The sequence below is a fragment of the Vicia villosa genome, linkage group LG2 (genome assembly GCF_029867415.1).
Source record: "Vicia villosa cultivar HV-30 ecotype Madison, WI linkage group LG2, Vvil1.0, whole genome shotgun sequence".
In the NCBI taxonomy this organism is placed as follows: Eukaryota; Viridiplantae; Streptophyta; class Magnoliopsida; order Fabales; family Fabaceae; genus Vicia; species Vicia villosa.
In genome coordinates this window covers 29,293,334-29,315,742 of record NC_081181.1, presented here as the reverse complement: position 1 = coordinate 29,315,742, position 22,409 = coordinate 29,293,334, and the positions used below count along the sequence as shown (strand labels likewise).

Below are 22,409 nucleotides of genomic sequence, written 5' to 3'. Positions count from 1 at the left end.
TCTCCCCCTGAGATAAATAATCTCCCCCTGAAATAAATACTCGAAGAACTTTAATAAAAGACTTCCCTGATTATTTCGGTAGAGACGATCACATAAGCTTCTGTCTTTAGAGAATTCATAGCTTCTGACTTCTGCTTCCATTGGACAGCTTCAGAACTAGAATTACTTTAGATCCCTAGAACACTCACAGCTTCTGATTCCTGCTTCCATTTAGGACAGCTTCAGAACTTGAATTTCTTTGATCTTCTGAACATTCACAGCTTCTGACTTCTGCTTCCATCTAGGACAGCTTCAGAACTTGAATTTCTTTGATCTTCTGAATATTCACAGCTTCTGATTTCTGCTTCCATTTAGGACAGCTTCAGAACTTAAGTTTTCTGGATCTTTAGAACATTCACAGCTTCTGATTTCTGCTTCCCTCGGATAGCTTCAGAGCTTTGAATTTCTACCAACATCACTTCATGCTAGATTTGTATCAGAACATTGTTGAATGTACCAGAGCATCATCTGAGCATCTCTACATCCTGAAATGTTACAGAACAAAAAACTAAACGACAAAAGTCAGCATGAACGAGTCAGAACATAAAATGTATATTAGAACACATTATATGTATCAGAGCCATATAGGCTAAAATAATGTATCAGAGCAAATAGAATTTTGTCAGATCAAATAGACAAATATGGATCAAATTCTATTATCAGTGCTTCTGATTTATTCTTCTTTCTTGCTTCTGATTTCTGAAGCTTGATAGCACTCAGCTTGCTTCAGTTTCCATGGTTTTGCTTCTTGTGTTTGCTTTGAAGATTCTCTTCACTTCTTTATACCTGCAAAACACTTAAACCATATAGAACTTGCAGTTCTTGTTAGTGAATGTGTGGGAGCTTTACCCAGCAACTGATAGATTAATCAAATCATTTATCATTTATCTTCTCCCCCTTTTTGTCATAACATCAAAAAGAATATTTCAAAAGATTCAGATGAATAAAACGACAAATAAAATCACTGGAATGTAAATCAAGGAAACTTTTTATTGATTATCAAAAGATATTACAAAAGGTTCCTATGTTTAACAAGATGAGAAACATTCCTAGCAAATACATAAAAAGTCATCCCAAGAGGAAATGACTACAAAAATTAAAAACAGCACCCTAGCAAGACACACTCTGTGTCAACCCATCAAGAATCCCTGTGGACTCTTGTCTTCCAGACTGGAACCTCCACTGTAGGAGAGATCCAAGAGTCCAAAGAGGAAGAGAGGGACAGTTCACACACAGAGAGCTAATGTTGCAAACGGGGCTTTCCCTTAACATAGAAGTTAAGAATATCATTCTTAACCTCCTCCCATAACTCAAGAAAGTCTTCTGTCTTTGGGTGAAAGTTGATAACAACATCAAAGAAGAGGTCTGACTTGAGAGGTATTAGGAGAGCCATCCCGAGATATGCAGAGATCTGTCGCCTTTGAGTCATAGATCCTCAACAGACTTAGGATGAACGCTAGGTTTGAGCTAGGATTTTTTAAAAGTAAGAAAAACTTGTTTGAGCAAGAGAAGAAAACTGAAGAGAGAGAGAAATAACTTGATGAGGAATGCAAAGTGAGAGAGATATAAGAGGGAAAAGAAACGTTTGAAGAACATAAATAAAACTGAAAGAGAGTAAATGAAGAAAAGCATTTAATGTTACGTGACGTGAGGAGAGATAATAAAGACAAATGAGGTGACTAGCACAGTTACCTATGGTCGGCGTCCCTTCAACTGCACGCGCGCTTATCCATGAATAGTAACGACAGGTTTACCATCCCGAGATAAAACGTTACAGCTGTTTTGCTTTAAAAGAGGTTCTGAATCAACTTAGACAATGAAACGTTAGTAATAACCGAATCATAATTTCTAAAAGATTTCAATCAGAACTTCTGATTAAAAAAAATAGTCCATTTTCATTTCAGAAGATACTCATACGTAAGAACTTCTCATCTTCTCATTCTGGGCATAAATCCATACTGATGTTCTTCAGAATGAACTTAAACCTATCTTCAGCCAGGGGTTTTGTAAAGATATCAGCCCATTGATGGTTTGTATCCACAAAGTTTAAAGATATAACACCCTTCTGAACATAGTCCCTTATGAAATGATGTTTAATCTCAATATGTTTAGCTTTTGAATGAAGAATAGGATTCTTAGATAAACATATAGCAGAAGTATTATCACAGAATATAGGAATGTTACTCTCAAATATCTGATAATCTTCTAACTGACTCTTCATCCAGAGCATCTGTGTACTGCAACAAGCAGCAGCGACATATTCTGCTTCTGTTGTTGATAGAGCAATAGTTGCTTGCTTCTTGCTATACCAAGAGATCAAATGACTTCCAAGAAATTGGCAACTTCCTGAAGTACTCTTTCTTTCAATTCTGTCTCCAGCATAGTCAGCATCGCAGAATCCTACTAAGTTGTATTCTTTAGATTTTCTGTAAACTAAGCCAACATTAGTAGTACCTTTCAGATACCTTAGAATTCTCTTAACAGCAGTTAAATGAGATTCTCTAGGATCTGATTGGAATCTAGCACACAAACAAACACTGAACAGAATGTCAGGTCTAGAAGCAGTCAGATATAGAAGAGATCCAATCATACCTCTGTATAACTTCTGATCTACCTTCTTACTTACCTCATCCTTACCTAGGATGCATGTTGGATGCATAGGAGTTTTGGCTTCTTTGCAGTCTAGAAGATTAAACTTCTTCAGAAGTTCCTTCACATACTTGGTTTGGTGAACATACGTTCCTTCTGATGTTTGATTTATTTGTATTCCAAGGAAATACTTGAGTTCTCCCATCATGCTCATTTCAAACTCAGCCTGCATAGACTCAGCAAACTCCTTCCCAAGTGTAGCATTAGATGTTCCAAAAATAATATCATCTACATATATTTGACAAATTAAAATATCCCTTTTAAAGGTTTTACAAAAGAGAGTAGTGTCCACTTTTCCTCTAGTGAAACCATTATCCAGAAGGAAAGAACTTAAGCGTTCATACCAAGCTCTGGGAGCCTGTTTCAATCCATACAATGATTTCTTTAGTTTAAAAACATGATTAGGAGACATAGAGTCTTCAAAACCAGGAGGTTGATGGACATAAACTTCTTCATCTATATAACCATTTAAGAAGGCACTCTTAACATCCATCTGATAGAGAGTGATGTTATGTTGAGTGGAAAATGAAATTAATAGACGAATAGATTCTAACCTGGCCACTGGTGCAAAGGTTTCTGTATAGTCAATCCCTTCTTGCTGACTATAACCCTGAGCCACCAGTCTGGCTTTGTTCCTTACCACTTCACCTTTCTCACTGAGCTTGTTTCTGAAGACCCATTTTGTGCCGATTATATTGAATCCATCTGGTCTAGGAACAAGATCCCAAACATCATTCCTTGTAAACTGATTCAGTTCTTCTTGCATAGCAATTATCCAGTCCGGATCTTCTAGAGCATGATCAACAGAAGTTGGCTCGATCAAAGATACAAGACCTAATTGACATTCTGCATTGTTCTTAAGGAATGCTCTTGTTCTGATTGGATCATCCTTCTTTCCAAGAATGACATCTTCTGAATGACCAGAGATGAGTCTGGATGATCTTCTGACAGATGGTTCTTCAGAAATGCTTAGATTCTCCAGAGAAGCTGATACTTGATCTTCAGATTCTTTGCTTCTGAGAAGCTCTGCTTCTGATGCGTTGCTTCTTGGCTCAACAACTTCTGATATATCAATATCACAATCTACAAAATTATCAAACTGCTTTGGTTTTTCAGAACCAAGCTTATCATCAAACCTGATATTGATTGATTCTTCTACAATCAATGTTTCAGTATTGTATACTCTGTAGCCTTTTGAGCGTTCAGAATATCCAAGAAGGAAACATTTTTGTGCTTTGGAATCAAACTTACCAAGATGATCTTTAGTGTTCAGAATAAAGCATACACATCCAAAAGGATGGAAATATGAAATGTTGGGCTTTCTATTCTTCCACAATTCATAAGGAGTCTTATTTAGAATAGGTCTGATAGAGATTCTATTCTGAATATAGCATGCAGTGTTTATTGCTTCTGCCCAGAAATGCTTAGCCATATTGGTTTCATTGATCATGGTTCTGGCCATTTCTTGCAGAGTCCTATTCTTTCGTTCTACAACCCCATTTTGCTGTGGAGTTCTAGGACAAGAGAAATCATGGGCAATACCATTTTCTTTGAAGAATTCTTCAAAGGATCTGTTCTCAAATTCACCACCATGATCACTTCTGACCTTTATGATTTTACACTCTTTTTCAGATTGAATCTGAATGCAGAAATCAAAGAACACTGAATGAGACTCATCCTTGTGTTTCAAGAATTTTACCCACGTCCAGCGGCTATAATCATCTACGATGACTAATCCATATTTCTTCCCTCTGACAGATGCTGTTTTGACTGGGCCAAACAGATCAATGTGCAAGAGTTCTAATGGCCTTGAGGTAGAAACAACATTCTTGGACTTGAATGCAGGTTTGGAGAACTTGCCCTTCTGACATGCTTCACAAAGAGCATCTGATTTGAATTTCAGATTAGGGAGTCCTCTGACAAGATTCAGTTTGTTAATCTGAGAAATCTTTCTCAAACTAGCATGACCTAATCTTCTGTGCCAGACCCACTGTTCTTCAGAAACAGACATAAGACAAGTCACCTTCTGACTCATAAGATCTTGCAGATCTGTCTTATAAATGTTGTTCTTCCTCTTGCCTGTAAATAGGATTGAGCCATCCTTCTGATTTACAGCCTTGCAAGACTCTTGATTAAAGATTATATCATAACCATTGTCACTCAATTGACTGATAGATAAGAGGTTATGTGTTAATCCTTCAACAAGAAGTACATTAGAAATGGAAGGAGAGTTACCGGACTTTATAGTTCCAGAGCCAGTTATCTTGCCCTTCTGATCTCCTCCAAACTTGACTTCTCCTCCAGACTTAAGCACCAGGTCTTGGAACATAGACCTTCTTCCTGTCATGTGTCGTGAGCATCCAGAGTCCAGGTACCATGACATGTTGTGCTTTGTCCTTTTTGCAGTCAAGGATATCTGCAATAGGAATAATCTTATCCTTAGGTACCCACATTTTCTTGGCTCCTTTCTTGTTAGATTTTCTCAAGTTCTGATTGAACTTGGGTTTAACATTGTAAGCAATAGGAGGAACAGCATGATAATTCTTAATGAGAGTTCCATGATATTTCCTAGGTTGTGTCACATGCTTTTTGGTGTGTGTTATGTGAAAACTTTGAGCATGTGAAGTGTGCCTAATATCATGGGAGTGGCCATACTTGAACTGATCATACAATGGCTTGTATGTGAATTTCATTTCATCAACAGGTTCAAGTTTGTATGGGGTTTCACCCTCAAAACCAATGCCGACTCTTTTGTTTCCAGACACAGCATATATCATAGAAGCTAGCTGACTTCTGCCAATACTTCTAGATAAGAACTTCCTGAAACTTAAATCATATTCTTTCAGAATATGGTTTAGACTAGGAGTGGATTTTTCTGAATCAGAGGAAGATCCAACATTATTGGATAATTTTAAAAGTTTTTCTTTTAATTCAGAATTCTCCAACTCAAGCTTCTTTGTTTCAAATTCAAATAGCTTTTTCAGCTTTTTGTATTTGAGACTGATCTGAGACTTGAGTTCCAGAAGTTCAGTTAGACCGGAAACTAACTCATCTCTAGTAAGTTCAGAAAATACCTCTTCAGAATCTGATTCTGATGTAGATTCTGATCCGTCATCTTCTGTCGCCATCAGCGCACAGTTAGCCTGCTCATCTTCAGAGTCTGAATCATCTTCTGACTCATCCGAGGTTGCCATAAGACCTTTCTTCTTATGAAACTTCTTCTTGGGATTTTCCTTCTGAAGATTTGGACATTCATTCTTGAAGTGTCCAGGCTCATTGCATTCATAGCACATGACCTTCTTCTTGTCAAATCTTCTGTCATCAGAAGATTCTCCACGTTCAAATTTCTTTGAACTTCTGAAGCCTCTGAACTTCCTTTGCTTGGTCTTCCAGAGTTGATTTAGCCTTCTGGAGATCAAGGACAGTTCATCTTCTTCTTCTTCAGATTCTGATTCTTCAGGATCTTCTTCTCTAGCCTGAAAAGCGTTAGTGCATTTCTTGATATTGGATTTTAATGCAATAGACTTACCTTTCTTTTGAGGCTCATTTGCATCCAGCTCTATTTCATGACTTCTCAAGGCATTGATAAGCTCTTCCAGAGAAACTTCATTCAGATTCTTTGCAATCTTGAATGCAGTCACCATAGGACCCCATCTTCTGGGTAAGCTTCTGATGATCTTCTTTACGTGATCAGCCTTGGTGTATCCCTTGTCAAGAACTCTCAATCCAGCAGTAAGAGTTTGAAATCTTGAAAACATCTTTTCAATGTCTTCATCATCCTCCATCTTGAAGGCTTCATACTTCTGGATTAAAGCTAGAGCTTTAGTCTCCTTGACTTGAGCATTTCCTTCATGAGTCATTTTCAAGGACTCATATATGTCATAGGCCGTTTCCCTGTTAGATATCTTCTCATACTCAGCATGAGAGATAGCATTCAGCAAAACAGTTCTGCATTTATGATGATTCCTGAAGAGCTTCTTCTGATCATCATTCATTTCTTGCCTTGTCAGCTTTACGCCTCTGGCATTTACTGGATGTTTGTAACCATCCATCAGAAGATCCCATAGATCACCATCTAGACCAAGAAAGTAACTTTCCAGTTTATCTTTCCAGTATTCAAAGTTTTCACCATCAAATACCGGCGGTCTAGTATAACCATTGTTACCGTTGTATTGCTCAGCAGAACCAGATGTAGATGCAGGTGTAGACTTTTCACTTTCATCAACCATCTTTTACTGAAGCGTTTTTCTCTTCCTGAATCTTTTCTAAACACGGTTAAGTGCTTGCACCTTAGAACCGGCGCTCTGATACCAATTGAAGGATAGAAAAACACTTAGAAAGGGGGGGTTTGAATAAGTGTAGCTTTAAAAACTTGACAGATAAAAATAAATTGCACAGTTATTTTTATCCTGGTTCGTTGTTAACTAAACTACTCCAGTCCACCCCCGCAGAGATGATTTACCTCAACTGAGGATTTAATCCACTAATCGCACGGATTACAATGGTTTTCCACTTAGTCAGCAACTAAGTCTTCCAGAGTCTTCTGATCACACACTGATCACTCCAGGAACAACTGCTTAGATACCCTCTAAGACTTTTCTAGAGTATACTGATCCACACGATCACTCTAGTTACAACCTGCTTAGATAACCTCTAAGACTTCCTAGAGTATTCTGATCCACACGATCACTCTAGTTCCTTACAACTTAATGTAATCAATTCTAAGAGTATTACAATTGCTTCTTAAAAGCGATAATCACAAACTGTGATATTTCTCTTAACGTTTAAGCTTAATCTCACTAATATATTACAACAGCAATGTAGTGAGCTTTGATGAAGATGAAGATTCTGAGCTTTGAATTTGAACAGCGTTTCAGCAAGTTAATATGAGTTGTTTTGGTGCAGAATCGTTAACCTTGCTTCACATCAGAACTTCATATTTATAGGCGTTGGAGAAGATGACCGTTGAGTGCATTTAATGCTTTGCGTGTTCCGTACAGCATCGCATTTAATGTTATACGCTTTTGTCAACTACCTCGAGCCTTGTTCACGCTGTGTCTACTGACGTAGCCTTTAATAGCTTTTAACGTTCCTTTTGTCAGTCAGCGTAGCTTGCCACTTGTACTTCCTTCTGATCTGATGTTTGTGAATACAACGTTTGAATATCATCAGAGTCAAACAGCTTGGTGCAAAGCATCTTCTGATCTTCTGACCTTGAAGTGCTTCTGAGCGTGATACCATCAGAACTTCAGTGCTTCTGTTCTCTTGTTCTTCTGATGCTTCCATAGACCCATGTTCTGATTCTGCTTCGACCATCTTCTGATGTCTTGCCAGACCATGTTCTGATGTTGCATGCTGAACCCTTTGAGACAAAGCTTCTGAGCGCTGAATTATGCGTACTCTTTATATATTTCCTGAAAAGGAAATTGCATTGGATTAGAGTACCATATTATCTTAAGCAAAATTCATATTATTGTTATCATCAAAACTAAGATAATTGATCAGAACAAATCTTGTTCTAACACTAGCAGCACTTGGATTCTGTATTCTACCAGCCTTAATCCCACTTTCAATTCGTTCACCAATCATAACCAACTCAGCGAAACTCGAGGATGCAGAGCAGGCGGAGTAATATTGGCCCTCCAGAGTGTTGGTGAATAGGTCCATCATCTCTCTTTCCAACATAGGTGGCTGGACTCTAGCTGCCAACTCGCGCCATTTCTGCGCATATTCTTTGAAAGACTCATTAGCTTTCTGGGCTAGATTCTGTAACTGAGTGCGATTCGGGGCCATGTCAACATTATACTGATACTGCTTCACGAAGGCCTCAACTAGGTCCCTCCAACTTCGGATGTGAGTTCTCTCCAACCTCATATACCATTCCAAGGAGGCCCCAGTCAGGCTATCTTGGAAAAAATGCATCAACAGTCCTTCGTCCTCAGAGTATACATGCATTTTGCGATAGTAAGCTCGGACATGTGTCTTAGGGCAAGTATTCCCCTTGTATTTCTCAAAATTAGGTACTTTGAATTTCGGTGGCACACGGACGCCAGGAACCAAACCCAAATCACTGATATCCATACCAAGTCCTTGGCCTTCCATTGCCCTCATCCTCTCTTCCAGACCTTTAAACATCCTTCCAGCATCATGTGGAAATCCCCATTCACTTTCAGGAAACAAGTCCTCATGTCGGTCCTCTTCCAACACGGGGATAGCAGCAGCCCTTCTGATTTGTTGTGTGGTTTGTCCTTCAGGAGTAGGCTGGGGAGGCCCACGGGGATTACCTTGATTAGCAGCAGGAGGAATTACACTAGGTCCTCCGATCACAGGCTCACCATTGACACGAGTATCAACAGGATTTCTTTGTGGGGGATCCGCAACAACCTGAGCAACTGTGTCCATCCTGATTCTGAGTTCTTCTTGGCGATCAGCCATGTTTTGCATGACTTCCATGAACTGAGCCATCTGAGCAGTAACCTGAGTTCTCATCTGGATAAGATCGTCCCTTAACTGATCCATTTGCAGTGAATGATTAGCCCTTGTGTAGTAGCGATGTGTAGGCGGAGGTGCAATTGCTGAAAGAGAAAACTTGATCAGTCAAATAAGAACACCATCTGATGTACCTGTTTGTGCATGATGTGCATGAGGTGCATGTGTGCATATGATGTGAGGTGCCATTTTCAGAATATCCAAAATATTTAATATTAATCAAGAATGTTTAACAATGTGACAAAAAGATAAGCATCAAGAGGAAACAAAAGACTCAAATTTCATTAATAATCTTCTTTTGAGTTTGGGCATGCCCATACATTGACAAGATAGTTCAAACAACAGAAACAGAAAGGACCCCATCCAACAAGCCTGGTGGTGGTCATGAAATACGAGCTTAAACACTAATCCATCTGGGTGTAAAACAAAGGTCCTCCCTGTTTGAAGTGCCCGTCGCTCCAATTCTTAGTTTCATCAAACATTTTCTTGGTCACTTCTCGATCTCTTCCTTTGACAAAACTGTCAATCACCACATCTTTGCGGAACAACTGCCCCTCTAACCTCTCACAGTGGGCCACCAAGCTCTCACATCCTTTGCAATCAGGGGGGGTATCCTTCTTAGATGTGCTTCCCATTTCTGTTATCTGATTTCTGAGTTTTGCATTCTCTTCTGTTAGTCGAGCGGAGCGGAGATGACTACCTTTAAGTTGAGTCTCCACGGCTATCCTTTGAGTAATTTCCTCTTCAAGCTTCTTCTTGATTGCTATCCTCTGAGTGGTTTCCTCTTCAAGCTTCTTTTTCAAACTCTTTACTTCGGCCCTAGCTTCTTTCTCTACTCTGAGTTTGTGTGCCCTTAAGTCTTCTCTGTATTCTTGCTTGAGCTTTTCTTCTGCTTTCTTCACCGCTTCTTCTATAACCCTTTGATGGTCCTCAATACGAACAGTGGTAGCTCTTTCACCCTTTTCAGTTCTAGCCCTTTTTTGAACTCTGGAAGATCCTCCTTTCAGCATTTTAACCTCATGTGCTAATTCAGCCCTTTTCTGATCCACCAAGAAGTACTTTATTTTAGCGTCTTCCCCTTTTTCTCGCAACCTGATATTCTCCACATGTACTTGGTTGTACTCCTCAGCTGGTACAGTGGCAGTTAAAATCTCAGGTGGTTGTTCATAGAGAGGGCTAACCTTCGGGAAAGGCAACAGGCGCTCCTTAACTCTCTCTTCAACCCATTCAGTATAAGCTTTCTTAGCAATAGCATTCTTTCCCCCAAGGTAGTTCGGTCTTCTGTATGAATTTTGTTCCACGCACTCCTTACTTTCTCCAAACCTTCTGGATCGGTTCCTTTTATAAAGCAAACGGACTCAAATATCTCTTTATCCAAAGGCTTGTCCTTCAGTACAAAACCCAACTGGCGCAGTGCTAGCTTCGGATTATAGTTGATAACTCCTTTTGTCCCTATGAGAGGAACATTGCCAAAACTGCCACATCTGGTTATAACTTGCTCGATGTCTGTTCGGAGGTGATACCAAACAATATCATTTGCAGTAAGTCCCATAATCCTTTGGGGCCACTTCTGTGAATCTCTTGTAGTGACAAATGCTCCGCTTTTAGGCAAATGTGAAGAAAACCATTCGTACAGTATTGGTAAACAACCCCCAACTGATCCTTTTTTCCCATACCTAGAATGGATGGCATAATAAGTGTCGGCCAACAAAGTGGGTACAGAATTTTGATCCATGAAGAGACAAATGGCAGTGAGATCAACAAAATTTGGAATATTCGGGAACATCACTAATCCATAGATCATGACGGCCAGGAGAGCATTGAATTCTTTCCACTTTTCCTTATCAGCAAGGGCTTCAGCTTCCCTCATCAGAAATTTCACATAGAATCCATGGGTCCCACCATTAGGCTTCCAGTTATCCTTAACATCCTTCATGCTCAAATAAAGAGCATCAGCAATGCGATCCATTTTGGGCTTCTCAGGTGCACACACAAAAGGAACCTTATGTTGAACTTTGATTTGAAGAATATGTGCATACTCCTCGAGGGTAGGGGCTAATTGGTAATCTTGAAATGTAAAGCAGCGCAGCTCAGAATCATAAAACTGAAGAAGAGTGTAGAGACCCCACTCATCAATACGAGTAGTTAACATAAGCAGAATGTGGCCATAAGTCTTTCTGAATTCATCCAAATTTTGCCCAGTAACTCGGGTGCTCAATCGAACCAAAGGTGTTATATCCTTACGGTAGAAACTGCAAGAGAAGGTATGCTTCGTAGTCTTTTTGTTGACGGTCACACTGTTAGCCATTCTTGATGAGAAGTGTTGACTTTGGATACCTGAAAAATGGCATGCATATGAATGTTAATCTCTTTTCTTTTCTTTTTTTTTTCTTTTTTTTCTTTCTTCTTTTTTTTCTTTCTCTTTTTTTTTTTGAAATTAAACATATCCTCCCCATATAGGAGAAGTGTATGTTGCTTTTGAACCAGATCGAATGTTGCAGGATCAAAAGTCCGGCATAGATACCACAAACCCATAAGAACCATAGTCACCAACAGAATAGAACAGTCACCAACGGTACCTGTCATGAATATCCCACCCCACTCACAGGTGAATCTAGGTCAAGGTAGGTCAAAAGGTCTCCAGCGTTAACAACTCTCCTGAAACACCATCATTGTTGCAAATACATGCCAACAACGGTATCCCATTCGAGTCTCGGCTGGTCGTGGGTCTCATGATCGCAATCAACAGAACCTGACATTCTGTTGGCGTCATGACTATCCACTCTATCCTAGGTATCCTATGTGTCAACTCTGGCCTGGGTATTGGGCCTTTTACCTCATATAACATCCCACCCAACCTGCAAAACAAAGCAGAAAAATATGTGGTCCCCACGGGGACCCATAATATAGTCCAGATGCATGATATGCAAGCGGAAAATAAACATGATGTGCAAGCATATATACAACATGTAAACATATAAGCAAACAAACAAAGAAACACCCAATAAACAAACAAACAAAGGCTAGGATCGACTCGCTAAGAACGGACCAGCACATGTCTAGCAACGTCCCCAGCAGAGTCGCCAGCTGTCACTACCGCGAAAAATGGAATCAGAGTCGCCACTAATATATTCATCCCATCGCGGGAAAGGAATATCAGAAAACCTAACTCGAAATAAGAACAAGGTCTTTCGACCAGAGAAACAGGGCACGGGAGTCGGTTACGCAAGGGGAAGGTGCTAGCACCCCTCACGCCCATCGTACTCGATGGTATCCACCTATGTTTGTTTCTATATAAAGGGTGTATCTATATCTAAAACCTAAATGCGAATGAATGCAAAAGAAATACGGGGAAAAGAAGGAATTATTTACAAGTGTGCTCGCTTAGGCCCCGCGACCCAATGCCTACGTATCCTTTTTAGGAATCAGAACGACCGTAGTTCGGCTCCATAGTTTCCATTTGTTTTGTGTTTTTTAGTTGAACAAAGGTTAAGGTCATAATCCACGATGCTCGACCTTTGGAGACTTATACGCCTATTTTTGGAAGGGACTTAACTTGTTCTTAGGTGCCTAACAAGGCAAAAGAATGAACTTGGGTTGGTGTTTTTTATGTAACTACATGATGAACAAAACCCAATACAAGGTTTCGCACCACTTCGTCACTTTGTTTTAATTCGAGCCTTTATTAGGTGTTTTAAGTGTTTTTGGTTGGGTATTTTTTAAGGGAATTTACTTTGCGATTCGAATCACATAAAATGTATAATGATCGAGAAGCAGATTAGGGAATGAATCCCACTCACTTCTATCCCATTATATAATGTTCAAGAAACAGATTAGGGAATGAATCCCACTCATTTCTATCCCATTAATTAATGTTTGAGAAACAGATTAGGGAATGAATCCCACTCATTTCTCTCCCATTAAATAGTGACCGAGAAACAGATTAGGGAATGAATCCCACTCATTTCTATGCCACTAAGTGATTGAGAAACAGATTAGGGAATGAATCCCACTCATTTCTCTATCACTTTCTTAATGTGATTCGTATCTTTATTTATTAGTGTTTTAATGTTGAAAAGAAAAAGAATGAACAAAGGGGAACTAACCTATTCTCTAATCTAAGTTATTCTATTCTACAAGTAGCCCTAAGGTCAAGGATAAGGGATCTCTACCTATGTTATCATGCATAGCCTACAACCTAAGTTGTTTTATGTGACTAATCTTAATGAAGATTGAAGTCACCACCCTAAGGGAACATGGTAAGCATATAGTAAGAGATAAGAAAAAGCAACAAGCAAGGTAGGTGACTTAATGAAGTCCCTAACCAAGTCTACTCCTAAGAGAGACTACACACAATGAATCCCAAGAGAAAAACAATCCACAAAGGTGGAGGAAGAACAAACAATCCGCCTCTTAAACTAACAACAATCAAAGTGTATAAGAAGAGGCAAAGCATGAGAAAGAAGGAAGAAAGCCCTAGGGCAGTAGCAAACCAAGGAAGTTAGTGTCCTAAAATAAAACACAAAAGCGTCATGGCAACACACAAAAATATTCACAAGAAGTTACCAAAGTATCGCTTGAATCGTTACTTAACAATTAGCGAGCTAACATCAATTAATCGAAACAAAAAGCAAATGAAAACATGAACAAAGCTTAAATTCAGTAGCTATTAGTTCATTTATAGGTCCAAGACCTTATACCAATTTATGTTAGTCAATTAGCTTGAAACAACACAAAGTTCTAATAAAAACTAGACAAAACTAGGTCCAAACTAGTTAGTAAGTTCAAATGGTGAATGAAGTTAGAAGAATGCAATAAAATGATGGAAGTCAGTAGCTAATAACCTCTAATAGGTGTCTAAAAGATCATGGAATCAAGTCACAAAGTTTCATACAAAATTATAGGTCATTTGGACAAGTTATGATACAATCGTTAGCCAAAAGCAAGTTATTTACATGCAAGAGAGGAAAATTCAAGTAAAAAGAGAAGACATGATTTAAAAATCTAATTCCAGGTCTTAGGACCTCTAAACATCCCTAATTATATGTACGAAAAGGAACCAACATTATTGCATGAATGCATTTCAATTTGAGGGCACAAACGTCACAATTATCTTTTAGAAACGCATGTTAATCGAGTTAAACGAAACTAATCAAATACCAATCAAAACAAAGAATTAGGAATTCATTTTTTACACACAATATCATGGATTAGTCTACAGTAGCCACACAAAAATCGGCAATTAGATTCAATCCCTAAGGCCCCTAATCGAATTATTTTGTAAAACATACTAAACATAAAAGTAGAATGAACATATGTGAGGAAAAGATTTATTAAAAATAGGAAAACAATTTCTAAAAATCTAAAAAAAATACTACAATTATGTACACACATAAAAGTATCTAAAACATATTTTTATTTATTTTTTATTTGAAGGGAAACTGGATTATGAATCAAAAGTTAGAAGAGAAATAAGTTTCAAATAAAATGCAAATCTGCCTAAGTCAGGGGGGTGAGAAAGTAAAAAGATTTGAACTAGAAACTGTCACATGGCGCTATGGGCCTGACGAGAGGGGTGTAAAAAGTATTGCGTTTTGGGCCTAGTCCACATTCAATCCACTCTCTTTTATTTGCCACATTTATTTCATTTTTCAGCATATGTGTTACATGATTTATTATATGGTTTTCTTTTATCAAAATGTAACGTAACATGCATGCTGTATCTTTCATCAATTGGTCAAAGTATAGTTAAGTCATATAAGACAAAAATGGATGCGCCAGCCAATTAGAATACACCAAATTACATGCTAATCATTTGAATAAAACAAAAACTTAAATGAAGCACCAGTAGGAACGCACCACCTAGCTAGCGGAGTAAAATCATTTAGAAGAAAGCTCAGACGCCGGAGCTCCGCTCCGGTCGTCTTCTCCGATCACACAGGCGGCGGAGCCAAACAAAAAAAAACAGAACCGTAAAAAGCTGATACCTTTCTACTCGAATTCTTGCGTAGATCACGAATCTCTTATTAGTTTTCTCTCTTGATGCTTAATTTTCGCTAACCGACAACGAAACCTAAACCCTAGCTTCATGGCAAAATCACCAAAGACCAAACTAAGCATATCGATCGATTTCTATTCACTCACAGAGTTCAAAAAAAAGATGATTCAGCCATTCAAACAGCAAGTATCACACGCAAATTGAACTCATATTCATAGGCAATGAATCATGCACCATATGCAACACCTTCAATGAAAACATGGTGGTCTAAATCCTAACCCAATCTCTGATGACGGGTTCCAGGCCTATACATGCTTCTAAAGCCATGGAAAGAATCACTTACTTGGAGAGATATTGATCAAGATTTGAGGAGAAATCCGAGCGCTCTTTTGTTCTTTGACGGAGATGATGATTGGTGCAACTTCTTTGGTCTTTGAAAGAGATGATGATGATTAGTGTAGCTTCTTTGTTCTTTGAAAGAGGTGATGATGATTGTTGGAGTAGTTATGAGTTTGTGAGGGTTGACAGTGGTGGTGATTGAAGGTTGTGGTGGTGATGAGATGTAGATGGTGGTGGTTGAAGGTTGTTACGGTGGAGAGAGGGATGAGAGAGAGAGATAAGAGAAAAGAGGAGAGTGATGAGAGAGTAATGGGAAAATGAATGAGAAAAATCTGAAAAATGAAGTGTCCCCACACAATTGTGAAGGCTTTTTGGTTTTATATGGTGAGGTTACATGGACTTAGGGTGTGGTGTATGTATTGTATCTCATCCCCCTCACCCTTAATGCATAAGTTTCAAATATTTGTAGTAACTTTCCTCTTGCTTTTTTTTGTTGCAGTACGTTTGCATGGACATATGGGGTAGTTGCTTGATGCATGTTGTGGAGTATATCACGTGAATGCCCTGGCTTTAAAGACTGTGTCGTTTCCGGTTCGCATTACCAGTTTCTTTCTAGAATACACCATCTCTTGGATTCGTAGGGAACTTATGTGTTGAATTGTCATGAAGAAAATACTTATCACTCAGCTCGAAAACGCCTAAGAATTCAACCACTGGTAACCGGAGTCATGTGCATGCAGATTTTTGACAATCTCAGGTACTCAGCTTCGCATGGCTGAATCTCAATGCGTGCTTGCCCAAATACCAAGCTATTGTATTCAATTGAAAGAAGGCACAAGGTAGAACAAACTTCCAGTGAATGGTTTCAAGAGAGTATGCCTGTAACATGTCACAAAACGTCCCGGAACAAAGTCCTTTACCGCTGAAGTCATGCGCATAGAGATTCTGCCAAGTATCATAACGTTAGCAACTTCAAGTACTCCATTTTCGGTGATCACCTCTTGGTATACGCTCACGCGAACGATAAAATCTTGTGATTGTCTTAAAGAGGGAATGACATAGAGTAACTTTCATGTTAGTAACTTCCGTAAACGCAGCTTGGAAGTGCAAGCAAAATGACCCTGATCATATTGTCACGCACTGGCCCTTGCATGCATGCACGTCTTAGTTCTGGCTTGTAGGCCCTTGCCGAAATGCGCTTCTCAACGGCATGACTTTGAGGTTTCTTATTTCAGCCAACACTTGACCAAAATTAGTGATCCTTAGCTCGTCGAATAGAGAACATGAGACAGAACAATTTGTTGTTTGAGCTGGATTAATAATATACTTGTAACTCTTCATAATTGAACTTAAAAAAATCCCACCACGTATTTGATCAATTGCTCGCGCATGCTTTAGCCAAGAAGCAACCAATTGCAGTTTCAAGAGCATGACTTTCGAGTCTTGTAATTTGCTCATTACATAACAAAACTTCATGGATTTTAGCTCATAAGATAGAGATCATGGGGTACAAGAGCTTGATGTTTGGTTTGAATTGAAAATGCACCTGTGGATCTTAAAAATTGAACTTGAAAATGGCCCACCACGCGTTCGAGCAAATGCTTGCGCTGGCGAGAAAACCTGTCTGGCAGCTTGACTTGATTCAGTGGGAATCTTCAGACTTTGCATCTCTATAACTCTCGAACCATGCTCCAAATGAAAAAACTCTCAACTACAAAGTTGTTCGTATCCATGGGATGAACAATATTAATGTTGAACATTTTCTGAAATAATGCCTAAATCCATGTGTAATCAGGCTGCGAAGTGAACTGGTCAACCATTCTCAATATTCCAGAAATCTCACTAAGTGTGGAAACTTCTATTTTTGGCATTTTCCCATTTTAACTACCTTTCCCATTTTGGTAACTTTGACATTCTCTTGATTTTATCTATTTCTTTGACCAACTTTTCCACCAAAAGTCCACATTTGACAGTTGACTTTGACTTTGACCAAAAAGTCAACTTTTCCTGATTTTTCTGATTCCAGATGAATTTCCCGATTAATCCGTTTCGGAACCAATTCTCAATCAACTTCCAACCAAATAAACTCCAGTGAATGATATTTCTTCAAGACAGCCATATCTCACGTCCACAAACATCTCCTGATTAAATCCTGACCAGAAAGCCAACAGGGTTGAATTTGGTCAAAAACCCTAATCTGAAAGCCCTGATGAATATGAGATTTGTATCTTTTAACTTGAGCTTTGATTTGGAGAGAATAAAACCCTGATTTTAGGAGTATGCTGATGGAAATGATCCTCTACAATCAGACTTCAGATCCTTTCTTCTGAACCAAGAGATTTTCTCAATAAGAGCTCTTCTTGAACAGTAACTGTGATATGGATGAATGTAATGGATGAATGGCCTATATGAGATATGCACAGAGATATGCACATGAATGTAATGTGAAAGCCAAATGGGGGATAAATAAGTGGGCAAATTTTGGGGTGCAACACCTTGTTCAGTAGTTTGTAGCAACACCCATGTTCTCACTTGAAACCTTAAATTTGAATTAGGTATTGAATTAGGGCATTTAAAACTGGCTTGTGTAAAAATAAATTTAATCTATGTCGTGACTATATTCATCATTGCTCCAAAACTCAATTTCCTTGCTTTTGTTAAACCAACATTAGTCTAGTCATTCTTAGTCGTGGAAACGAGTTAGTGGTGTTTTAGTATTTTTTTTCTTTCTTTCTTTCTTTTACTTTCATGCTTTTTGCACTGTGTATGTGTATCTGTGGAATTAGATTTGATAGATCATTGGTAGCCTAGAACAATTCCATTCAACTTTGTCTCAATGAATGTCAGTGTATTTATTTTTTCTTTTACCATTAATTTAGATTCTTTGTGGTTAATTAAAAACTCTACAATCAAGTTATTTAAGCTATCTAATTTTCATCTTACATTTAACAAAACATGGAAATTTAGATAATTATTTTTTAATTTAAATAAGAAATAATAAGTTTAAGAATTCAAATATTTTATTTTGATTTAAAAACTCTTAATACAGTTAATTACTGCATTTATGCCCAAAATATATTCAGTTCATTGAGAAAATATTTTGATTGGATTAGACTCCACCTAGCTTTTATAATTTCAGTGGATGGTTGGATTGGATTTCCCTTATATTATATAATTTTGATTAGACGGGTGGTTTAAAATATTTTTGTATTCTCTCACGTTGATTTGAAGCTGAAATCCCACTTAAAAAACTTGTGGTTGATCATTTTTCAAACTAAATAAATGATAATAAAGTTTCTAATTTAGTGGTATTCCTTTAAGTATGCACCAAACTAAGGATCTTAGAGATATGTTATAATTGTGACAATTGTGATTAAATGTTATAATATGATCATTATTGAAAATTGAAATTGAAATTGATGAAATTTATTTTAATATAATTGCATGCAATTAGTGATGATATATACGTGATAAAACTTAGGCCTTATCCATATTTTCTTTCCATGTGTAATGTCCTGGGCAGCGTAATGAAGTAGATTGCGGTTTTTACATGTTGCAGTTTATGAAAGAAATTCTTCTTTCGAATCAAATAGAGATTCCGTCCAAGGTATGGATTTCTAACTTAAGAGTTATTTTAATATTTAACACATATTTCTCATATAATTAAATAGTTTTAACTTAAACATACCATGTTATATTATTTTGTAGTATTTTGACGACTTCAAGTGTGCTACTTACTCAAAATCTAAGTTGGATGAACTTAAGGAGGAATGGTGTCAATTCATGATTGAGTTGAAAGTTGTATAGGTATACTGAAATTTTACTATAATTGATGAGAATTTTGAGTATAGCCAAGTGCATGTTGCAATATTTGATTTATCTACATAGACTATTAAGTGATATGTAGGCCGTTTGAAATACATTCGTGGAAAATGTAGAATGGTTTTATATACACTAATGTAGAATGTTTTTCACCTTTATATTATTTTGTTTTTGGTTTTCTGTTATTCTGTTTTGTGATTATAATGGTTAATTTGATGCAATTGCAGGATATTGAAGGGTAAAAAGGTTAGCAGCTGGCAAGAAGAAAAAGTACATATTTAGCATCCTTTTGACTTGTGTAAAAAATAACAATGTTTTGGATAATGCAATTGTTTACATTGAATTTGATGTAATTTTGTTGTTGTTTATTAATATATTCTTATATAAAAAATTCAAAGTTTATTCGTATATATATATATTCTTAGCATCTTAGCTCTGAAAAATAGAGTTTCTTTTTGTTGTTTATCGGTGAAATTTGTAATGGTATATTGTACAGGTGCAAAATGTGGTGAAAACCTGGGGAAAGCCTATTTTAAATAGACCCATTTAAAAATTTCATGAACATTAGACAGCGCTTTAGAAGAGAAGCGCTGCCTAAAAGCTATTTAAAAACTTTGTTTCAGAAAAGCGCTGCCTAAAGGGGGCCTTTAACAGCGCATTTAAGAAAAAAGCGCTGGCTAAAGTGGTACTTTAGCAGCGCTTGTGGTGAAAGCGCTACTTAAAGGTGGCCTTTAGCAGCGCTTTTAAGAGGCTTTTTCTTAAGAATTGTTTCAGAAAAGCGCTGTCTAAAGGGGGTCTTTAGCAGCGCTTTAGGTATAAAAGCGCTGTCTAAAGTGGGCCTTTAGCAGCGCTTTATAGGTAAAAGTGCTGACTTAAGGGTGCCTTTAGCAGCGTTTTCAAGGTGAAAAAAAGCGTTGCCTTTACCTACGGCAGCGGGGGAATAGATAGCGCTTTTAAGCGCTGCCTAAAGCCAAAAAAAGCGCTGTCTATGTGCATTTTTGGCGTAGTGTCTATTATGCAATTGACGATGTGATTGTTACTGATGTTGAATTGTTGTTGATTTGTTGTAGTTTGGGAATGATGACGAATGACGTTTTGGTTGTAGGATTTTCGGAGGAGACTGAAGCGTGAAAGAGAGTGAAGATTGCGATGATTGATGAAGAGTTGTTGCTCGATGAAGAATGTTGTTCTTGAGGTTCTGCTGGTCGATATTTAAACGTGATACGGTGAAGAAATAGATGATGAAGATGTTTGAAGGAGACTTGAAGAATTGTATTGATTCCTGTTTATCAATTTCAATATGTGATTTTCTTTTCTATATTTTCTGCAGATTTTTTGTATTGAATCCAATGGAGAGGATGATGAAGATAGAGAGAGCGATGAAGGTTGTAAAGGTTCTGGATCGAAAAGAGGTTGAAGCTTGATGATTGAAGGGTTGAAGATGCGATAAAGATGAATCACGAATTCAGAGAGAGAGTTCCAAGAGTTTGTTACGTTTTGTTAGAAGTTTGATACATTTTCTTCTCTGATTTCTGTTACCTCTCTTTTTTCTGCTCTCCTCTTTTTGTTCGAAACCAGTTCGGTTTATTTTTGCCTGTGGTTGCAGGGTCTCGGTTTATTTGCAGGAGCATTGGTTTATGGAGCTGCTGTAGTTTTTGCGGATGAGCCGGTCTTGCGGTCTTACTTGGTATGCAGAATTATGCAAGATAATTTGAATATGGTTTGCAGAAGGGCTTAAAGTTGCATCTCGGTTTTATTATGTCTGAACCGTGATTCCTTGCAGCATCTTTGGGTCGGTTTGGCTTGCAAGATGGCTTGTTGAAGCCTAGTGAAATAGGATAATAACAATGGACTAGGAACATTTTGGTTTTTTTGTATACCTTCTGTAATTTTGGTTTTTTGTAATGGATATCTATTGTAATTGCAATGAATGGTATGGACTTAACTTGAATTTTTTGGATGAATAATGATGTATATTTTCTCATGATGTAATGTTAATTGGACTTTTGAAATTGTGCTTGATTGTAATTTGCAATGGAATATTTGAATTTTGATATTGTAATGGATAGTGATGAATCGTGACTTGATGAATGAAATCAACGAAAAGCCTTACATGACTTTGTATTCCCATTTCAATTCGCATAAAAACCTGAATTCAATCTTCAACACAATTCTCCTTGCATCACAATCAACAAATCAATGAGAAAAATCATAGAGCTTTGATCACAAGCAATTCACGACCTTATTTCTTGCATCATGTACCTTAGCTTGAATTAGATTCTTAATGAACAAAATACCTTGAACAAAATTTGAATAATAAAGGCAATTAGATCATCAAATTCATCCTCTAATCATTGTGACCTTAATTCAATCTCAATCCCTTAATTCAAACCAAACGGCGCCTTGAACAATATGCTATCCTTAAGCTCGTAACCTTGTACCATGACTCATTCCTTTGCAACTCATCCTACAAGCCTCTTGACTTAATGACCTCGAACAATAGAAACTCCTTATTATTTCTTTGGATTTTTGAGAGACGAAATAAACGTCTTTGATAACTTATAGCTCAAATAAAGAGGGCAAATTTTGGGGTGCACACTAGTACAAAAATGTTAATTTACACCCGTTTTTTATTAAATTTACACCCATTATTTTTAATAAAAATCGGGTGTATATCCACAGGGTGAGAAATGTCTAACGAATTTACACCCGTTATTTTTAACAAAAATCGGGTGTAATTGGGCGTAATTACATTTTTAATTACATCCTGTTTTAACAAAAATCGGGTGTAATTGGGCGTAATTACGTTTTTAATTACACCCTGTTTTAATAAAAATCGGGTGTAATTGGGCGTAATTACGTTTTTAATTACACCCTATTTTAATAAAAATCGGGTGTAATTGGGCATAATTACGTTTTTAATTACACCCTATTTTAATAAAAATCGGGTGTAATTGAGCGTAATTACGTTTTAATTACACTCTGTTTTAATAAAAATCGGGTGTAAATGGGCTTAATTACGTTTTAATTACACCCTGTTTTAATAAAAATCGGGTGTAATTGGGCTTAATTA

General features: G+C 37.5%; 1 protein-coding gene and 1 long non-coding RNA gene across 2 annotated transcripts in view; one reads left to right on the top strand and one right to left on the bottom strand.

The window, feature by feature from the left end:
• LOC131648768 (uncharacterized) overlaps positions 1-9,207 on the bottom strand; it is a 41,009-nt gene extending 31,802 nt beyond the window's left edge. The window contains exon 1 of the mRNA XM_058918497.1: positions 8,223-9,207. Within this exon, the coding sequence (XP_058774480.1) occupies positions 8,223-9,207 (985 nt within the window). The remainder of the gene's footprint in view (positions 1-8,222) is intronic.
• A 9,809-nt stretch (positions 9,208-19,016) lies between these two features.
• LOC131646043 (uncharacterized) lies at positions 19,017-19,664 on the top strand. Its single transcript, XR_009297267.1, has 3 exons — positions 19,017-19,121; positions 19,223-19,321; positions 19,564-19,664. It is a non-coding gene; the product is annotated as an uncharacterized LOC131646043 (long non-coding RNA).
• The last annotated feature ends 2,745 nt before the right edge of the window (positions 19,665-22,409 follow it).